This window comes from Zosterops lateralis, assembly GCF_965231275.1.
Source record: "Zosterops lateralis genome assembly, chromosome: 8".
In the NCBI taxonomy this organism is placed as follows: Eukaryota; Metazoa; Chordata; class Aves; order Passeriformes; family Zosteropidae; genus Zosterops; species Zosterops lateralis.
Window position 1 is genome coordinate 10,795,835 of NC_139768.1, and position 8,256 is coordinate 10,804,090.

Sequence of the window (8,256 nt, forward strand, 5' to 3'; positions counted from 1 at the left end):
AATAAAAAGAAAAAAAAGTCTGTTTTATTTCTGCCTCTGCTTGATGTGCAAAGTTTTAAGAAATTTGCCTGGTGCTTTAGCATAAAGATACTATTTTGAATTTGGGCATAACTGCAGACACATTACAGGAATAAAATGTTAGGCAACACAGCAACTGTGATGTGGTGCAACACTGCTACCTTATTTGATAAAGCACAAGCAGTGCAACTTAAGTATCCCAATTCTTCAGGCAATTTGTATTGCTCCTCTTGTTGCATCCTGGGTCTAACTGTAATACAAGTAAATCCCTTTGCAATAAAAGTGTAACTGATCATAATATAAAATACAAAATGTGTTTGGAAGAAAATTTCCTTGAAAAGCCCAAGTGTTACTGTTGGGAAAACTGGAAACTATCAGTATTTGGAAAAGAGTTACCTTCCCTCTCAAGTGCAGCAAGTACCATACAACTCAGGGTGCATTAGCCAAATGCTAGCAAAGGTGGTGCTTTGTTTCCAGTCAAGAGGCTTTATGTGGTAAAACAGTTGCTGTGACATTTAAAGAGATGCAGCATTTCAGATATCTTTTGGTATATTTAATCTGGATTTAGAGTTAGAATAAATATGTTTTTAAGGGACCAGGGTGGTTGTGGTGTTTGCCTGAGATCTCCACAGGGTGTCTACACCTCTCTACAGGCTGGCCAGCCTTGTCACAGGTTTCCTGCTCTGCTTTGGGTCATTTCAAGTGGAGAGCAGCAATATAGCTGAGCAGACAGTGGAAAATGATGAAGTTATAAGGTCTCAAATCCCTATTCTGATTATATATTCATGCTAGAAATCTGGGGGAAAATATTGTTCAAGGACTGGACTGAAAAATTATGGATCTCCTTGTTTTCAATAACTTCACTGATCTGAACTCCACAGTTTAGCTATGAGAAGTAATGAGAGGTTTCAGTGTTATAATTAGCAATAGCCTGAGAAGCTATGAAAGATGTGAAGTGTCTCTTTGTGAGGAGGGGTATGACAGGTGGTGTGACAATATTTTATATTGCTTTTTCTTCTGCTGCCACTTACTTGGAACATGCCATTCCCTCTCCAAGAACTCCTGACAAATCCAATGTTTCACTACTATTTAGGAACTTTTATCAAAGAGAAAACACTTTATGCTGCTTTCTGGGATTATCATTAGAGTTGACCCTGTGCAAAATAAACTTTTCTGTTTATAAAGACACAAGCAGGAGGGCAGTTTGCCAGCTAGCACTGATGGCAAAGCTGCTAAGAAAAACCACCTCTCCAAAGGAGTCTGTTCTCAAAATCCAACTTCATCCATCTCTGAAAGTGTGGATGTGGTGGCATAAGATTTGAGCTAATCCATCCCACAGAGATTACTTGTTTCCAACTTGGTTCACATCTGCCACTTGTTGCTGGTGATTTTATCTGAAGTTCAATACCAGCAGGCTGGCCATTGCATTTCTAGCTCTGCTTTCTAGTGGCAAATGGCATAAACAGTAGTATTTAAGTGATAGTAAAAGTATTACTTACCAGCTGCTGCTAGACTAGAACTAGGAGCAAGGGAAACACCAAGAGGCAGAACGTAAGTTGAGTGTTGTGTTTTCTTCTCCTATCCACAGCTTACACTCAAAAATAATCTAAGTTCAAATGTTTTATAGGTGAACTTAAAAGAAAAAAGAAGGGATCACAGGACAAGAAGAAATTATAGACTTGAAATCAGTAATCTCTCACCTCTTATTTCAGTAGCTGCTGTACCATTTGACCACGCTGTCCACTTATTTTTGTGTTTGCCAATTTCCTGTACTTTGCATATATAATGTCCTTGATCTGTTTGCTGGAGGCTTAAAATAAGAAATTTGTACAAAGTTCCATGTTTCTCTTTAAGAAGATGAAGTCTTTGCTTGTGAAAATTATGAGTATAATTTCCATAATACTGGACAGACCCAAACTTTGTCATTTTGATCATCAGGTGCTCCTGGGTAGGTGATGCAGCAAAGACCCACCGCACAGCCAGCAAATTGTCTGTCTTTCTCTTTTGAGAAATGTGGCAGTAAAGGGTAGCATTATCCCCCTCGGAGTATTGCACTGTTGGTCCAGGAGAGACCGTCACATTTAAAGCCACACAAACATCTGCAAAGGAAAGAAAAGATGGTGAGAATCCTCCATATTGGCACAACAGCACCATAACCTATTCCAGCATGCAAGCCCACAGCAGGTAAACCGATGGTACCTGTGTAGTGTGCAGCAATTTAATGACCTTGTGGAACCTGACATCATCTGCCTCTCTGTGAAAGTTAAGGATGGCATGAGGCCCTCCTTCAGTGAGTCTGCCCTAGCATTTTTTCTGTCACTAATCAATAACCCAGAGCTGACATGGAGACCTTGCTACTGTCACAGGACCAATTTCAAGCAATCTTTTATCAGTCTGAACAGCTTTGGAAAGCTGTTCTGTGACCAGCTCTTCCGACGGCTTGCATCCTTCTTAGGACTTCCAGCTTAAATGGTTTCAATAGCCAGTTTATGCTCATTTGTTCCTGTGCCAGCTTTGAGCTCAAAATAGCGTTTTCTTCTCTAGAGCTTACTTCCTGACTCAATATACAAAGCAATTATCCTGCCTCAGCCTTTTCTTTGTTGAGCTAAAGAAGACACGCTCTGTTAGTCTCCTCTAGTAAAGTAGTGTCTTCCCTATCCACCCTAATAGCCCTTCTCTGCATTGGTTACAGTTTAAATTTTGGGTTTGATTGTATTTTTATTTTTTTTAATGTAATTGATTGCAGTTATAGGTAGTGTCTGGAAAGAAGTTCTCCAATGTCCTGTAGAATACTCACAGTACTTTTCAGATTTGACTGGGATATACGCTGCCTGGTATATCCCAGAATTATCTTGTCCTTTTTCATACTTTCATATGTGATTATATGTCAGGTTATAAATACATGGCATACATGGGTGTTTTCCCTTCTTTGCCATTTGTGGTTCAGTTACCAGTGTATCAAAGAAATTCTTACTAATCCCCAAGTATGTGACTTTGCTGTACTAACTTCTGCTCCACTTGTTACCCTATCCTCAGTTTTTCCTATGTGCTGTCCTCGTCTTATGCTGATTTGATAAGGTCACAGTTTCAATATGGGTGCTTCTGTCTACTTCTTTGAGACATCATTCGTGCAGACCTTACATCACACTGTTCCCTAGATTACCACTGGAAAACCACTGATTCTCTATATCCCACAGCTCCCCATGTGCTCTGTTTTAAGTAATGTTCTCCTTGTCATACTCAAGGGTTAAATCCATCCGACTCCTTTTTCTGACTACACATTCAAGTTAATCTGACATAATTTGCATGACAAAATACGACACGAGATCATATCGGGACAAATGATTACTCAATTTTTCCATTAATTTCTGATTCTTATCTTTAATGTTCTTCATCCTAAACAATCACTTAGACCAGTTCTTTGTCTCTCTGCTTTAATTCTAATAATAGCCAGTATAGACGAAGGCTGAAAAAAGTGTCCACAGCTGTTCATTAGAGGAAGATTTCCCTTTCCTGACCTGACTTCTACTGAAATGATTTTCTGAGGCATGGGAATCAACACTCATTTTATTTCCTTCCTAATTCACATTAAGAATATCCTGATTAGTCATATCAGAGAGTGATCTATTTTTGACCAACAGTGCATTGTGGCAATGTGTTCCCTACATGACTTGTGATGTATAACCCACCAGTCTGAGGGCATCCACTAGAGAACCATAATCCAGCAGGGAGCAAACACTCCCTGCAATGCACTCCCTGAAAAGCATGAAATGTCCTCTAAACTCTGAACTTCCTGTTATGTGAATACTGTACTGTACTCAAATACTAATGAGAATTGCAACTCTGGGAGAATGATTTTTTCATTTCTGGACACTTTTCTAGCACATCAGCAAGGAACATTTTAACAAAGGGGATGAGTATTTTGGCAGAGACTATTGTCTGACATCAGCTCCTGAAACACAAACATATATTTATCTTCAAAATAAGCAAGTAAAGTACTTCCATTCTATTTCTGAAGGAGTTTTGGAGACAGAGACACTGGTTGTATGCTCCCAGTGAAGCAGTGAAATGAAGTGGTGAATTATATCACCTTACTTGCAGTAAATCCACTAAATTAAAGAAGTTGCATTGCAACTGTTTGAGAAGAATTCTGAAAATTAATAGTATGATAATTATTTTGTGCCACTTCAGTCAAAATCTCTACTGAAGGGCATGTTTATTCCAAGTAGACATTATTTATTTTTTTTGTTACGAAAGAGAAAACATTTTGTATAAAGAAGAATTTGGCTTTTAAAAAAAAATCTTGAAGAAACTACAGCTAAGCATGGATGAGGTTATTGATAAAATTATTTGTGCATTATTTTTGTGTCTGCAATTCACATAAATGCCAAAGAAAGAGGTTATTTTGGATTGCAGAAAGCATATAATAGAACAGGATTTTGAAATTTAAAATTAAGGCTGAATCCCACCAAAAGCTTTCCAGGCATGGAAAGCCACTACAGTTATTACTCTCAGGACCTACTGGCCTTGGTGCTTTACCAGCAGAAGGGAAACCAGTAAATGGCTGTCTCTGCCATCAAAATGAGAATAAATTTTGAAGGTTGTGCTGCTTAGTAAATAATGAATAACTTTGAGATTTTCCACACTTTTTGGGGTTCTAAAATATACTTAGGCAATAACTGTTTAATAAATAATTTATAAAGTTATGGTTTGGGTAAATGAAAAACAAAGACCTTTTTTCTACTAAAATCATGAACATGTCGTGAAAACTGTAAAGAAAAACAATTATGTCATTTTCCTGACATGTGAATTTCTTTCTTGAAAAATCTGGCTAGGAGCAATTGTGAAACAGAGTCCCAAAATAAAAGGCAAGAAATTCATTGCTTAATTCCAAACTAGGCAGAACATGGTGCCAAAAACTACCCAAGAGAAAATACAGAGGAAGTCAAATATGGTGATGATGGAAACCTCTGTGAGAAGATAAAGCAGCATTGTACATGGAGACTCTGATCCCTTTCTAGCTGTTTACACTCATACAAACACTGGTATTTTATACCTAAGGCTTCTACTTTTCCTCTGGGGACTTGTCTTTTTATAGGGACATATCAAATTTTGCATCCTTCATGTTTCTGCTCAGTGGGAACCTATCTCCTTATCTTCCTTCCAAGACTCCCACTGGTACAGCTGCATAAGTACAGCAATGGGGAGAATTCTGGAAATCTCATGCTGCTTTTATCATGGTATCAGCTCATGTTGAACAGGGTCAGGTGGTGCTTTATATAAATCAAAAAAAACAGTATCCATTTGATTTTATCCTCCCACTGCCAATGGAGGAGGAACAGCGGATTTTGAAGGAAAGAGTTCATTTGCCTCCTATGTGGAAAGGAAAACCTTCATTCAAGGCTCTCAGACGCTAGTGGACATGTTCCTCCTGTCTTCAGCAGGCAATGGTCAACCCCAACATGAGGTTTACCCTTGTAATGGGCTCCTTGCCAAGAGCAGGAGACTTCACAGCTTAAGAGCAGGCTTGTGTGCCAACATAGCACTGAGCTTCTAGACTTCAGATTGCTCTTCCAAGTGAGGAATCACTGTTTATCCTCTTCTGCCTTCCCAGTATAGAATGATGTTCAGAACCCATTCAGGTGGAGCTCACCACAAGAGTTTCAGTCTGGTTTCTGCTTGGAAAGGGAAATTATTTATAGAAAGGGGGAGGAGAGAGAATCAGAGACTTGGTGATTTCTTTGCAGTGTGCTTAACCATCAAAATTCTCTCCTTTTTACAATGAGCTTGCCTAGCTGCTCCCATCCCAACATTTTAGCTGTCTGCTTCTCTGGTATGTTCCACCAGTATGTCTCAGTAGCCTGTGGGGAGTCAGGAAAGGTGACTGCTGCCTAAGCTCTGTTTTGAAAAATCCCACTTTGAAAATAGTCTATGTCTGCTTACACAAGTTCAAGTCCAAGAATTAGCTAGATTTGGACTTTGCTGACTGCTATATTACACAGCAGAACACTTTTAACAGCACTGTCAGGAGTACCAAACTATACTTCTAGCACCCAGAAACTTGTTTATGCCAGGGCCTCTCCCCTCTGCCTGTGCCAAAGGACTTATAGTGGCCACTGGGTCCCCACATGTGGTGGGCAATTTCAGCATGGCTGTGGTTCGGTGGGAGAACCCCAGTTACTTCAGCTGAGACAGGAGTGGAGTTGTCCTGGGCACAACTGCTCACAGTCCAGGTTTAGTGCTGCAAAGACTAATAGCTGGGATGTCTGGGGACCAGAGGGGCATGCAGCCAGGGTGGTCACCTTCTGATCCCAGCTTTGCATTACCAGAAGCATATGGGATGGCTTTTATCTGTGTTGTAGTTGGTTCAGTGAAGCTGTGCTACTGTCAAAGCCTGCTTTGGTTTGATCTCCTTACAATTAAAAAGAGATGAGCTAGGAAGAAGCAAAGCTCTTTGTTTAATTGAAAATAATTAAGAGCTGACTAGCAAGAGCACCAAAAAAACAACCAGCTGTTTTCAGTTGAACAGATCTGTCTGCAAGTTTCACAAGTCAGAGGCTCCCCCTCAGAGAAAGCTTCTGCATTGACTAAAGAGCGGTTTGTACCAAACCTGTGCCTCCACCATCTCCTGCCCTTCTGGAGTGGAGCTCAAATTCAACTCTTTCATTAGCCTTGAACGAGCAAGGCTTCCCCACCCCTCTAAGCTCACTGCACCTGGAAGTTCAGATCCAGACTCTGCCTGTGTCCCGCAGCTCCAGCACACACAGCGCTGCCCAATATACCTTTGTTTTTAGAGGAATAAACGTCTCAAAGGGAGGACGCTTTTTACAAGTGACCTACAGGTTCCATTTCCACCTGATGCCAACGGGATCGGGACACCTGTGGGGAAAAAACAACGCCAAAATCTCCCTTTGCTTCGGCTTTGCCTGGCTGGGAAGACGGCTAAGGACGCATTTCCATGAACTTGCACGGGAAGGGTTTTCTTTTCCGAAAAGGATGCGACGGCTGTGAAGAATCGCGGCTGCCGGGGGCCCGGGGGAGCGGGGCCGGGGCTGGGGCCGGGCTGTGGAGGGGCTGCGGCTGTCCCTGACTCCCGGCCCTGACCCCCGGCTCTGCCCCCCAGCCCTGACCCCCAGCTCTGCCCCCCGGCTCCATCCCGGCGCTGCCGCCCCCGCCCGGCGCGGGGTCCGGGGGCTGCCGGGGCCAGGGGAGGGCTCCGGGGGGGCTCGGGGAGGGCTCGGGTCCGGTCCCCGCGGTGCCGCTTACCTGGGGCCGAGGCCGTGGCCAGCAGGGCGGCCAGTGCCGTGGCCAGGAGGCGCATGGCCCGCGGGGCGCCGGCTCCCGTCCCGTCCCGTCCCGTCCCGTCCCCTCTGCCGAGCTGCCTCCCTCCTCTCTCTCCTCCTCCCCGGCCTCTCGCCTCCTCTCCCCGCCCGGTCCTCCCTTCTCCCCTTGCTTTTCATCTCCTCCCCTTTCTCCTCCTTTTTTTTTTTTTTTTTTTTTTTTTTTTTTTTTTCGCGTTCTTCCTTCCCTCCCTAGTCCTTTGCGCTTCCCAGCGTCCTGCCCCCCTTCAACTCTCCGCTTTTTCTCACTCCCTTTTCCTGTTGTTTCTGCCCACACCGTGCCTGTAGGGTGGCATTAGGGCTAAACAGGGATGCTCCATCCCTAATCTCCGCGATCCTCTCTGCACACACACAAGGACACGGATCTGTGTCGATGGGAAATGAGAAACTCCCTCCCTCCCTCCCTGAGTACAGAAAACCTCTGTATGAGCAAGTGAGGCGGCCCGGTGAGGCTGTGGGGTCGATTGCTGGGATGGGGAAGGCTGTCTTAGGCATCCTCTCAGGTTTCCTGGATGTATTGGCAATTCTGCAGGCTCTCATGCCCGTTCCACTCATCCCCTTCCATAGCTGGAACAGGACCACCGGTCCCTGGCAGTTCTAGTTAACATTATCTCCCATTCCGTGGGTTCAGGTGGTGGCAGCCTGGGAGCAAGGAGGTCTGGCAGGCAGGAGTAGCCCATCAGCAGGCTTGGGGATGGATGGTGCAGGCATTGAGAACACCTGTGCCAGGACATTGCACACTGAGCTCTGGTGTTTGCCTTCTGCTGTGACAGCACCTACTGACCACTGACAATCAGCCTCTCTAAAACCATCCTGAATTAATTGCTACAGTAGCTCAAGGTGCATCACCCCAAGGTATCCTTGTCTTCACAAATGGCACTGCAGTGCTAGGCCAGAA

At 43.6% G+C, this 8,256-nt stretch overlaps 1 protein-coding gene across 1 annotated transcript in view; it reads right to left on the minus strand.

Moving 5' to 3' along the window:
• VSTM4 (V-set and transmembrane domain containing 4) overlaps positions 1-7,841 on the minus strand; it is a 31,660-nt gene extending 23,819 nt beyond the window's left edge. Inside the window, exons 1-2 of the mRNA XM_083865928.1 lie at positions 7,285-7,841; positions 1,719-2,117 (exon numbers count right to left, since the gene is read on the minus strand). Of these exons, the coding sequence (XP_083722054.1) occupies positions 1,719-2,117; positions 7,285-7,339 (454 nt within the window). The 5' untranslated portion in view covers positions 7,340-7,841. The remainder of the gene's footprint in view (positions 1-1,718; positions 2,118-7,284) is intronic.
• Between the last annotated feature and the right edge of the window lie 415 nt (positions 7,842-8,256).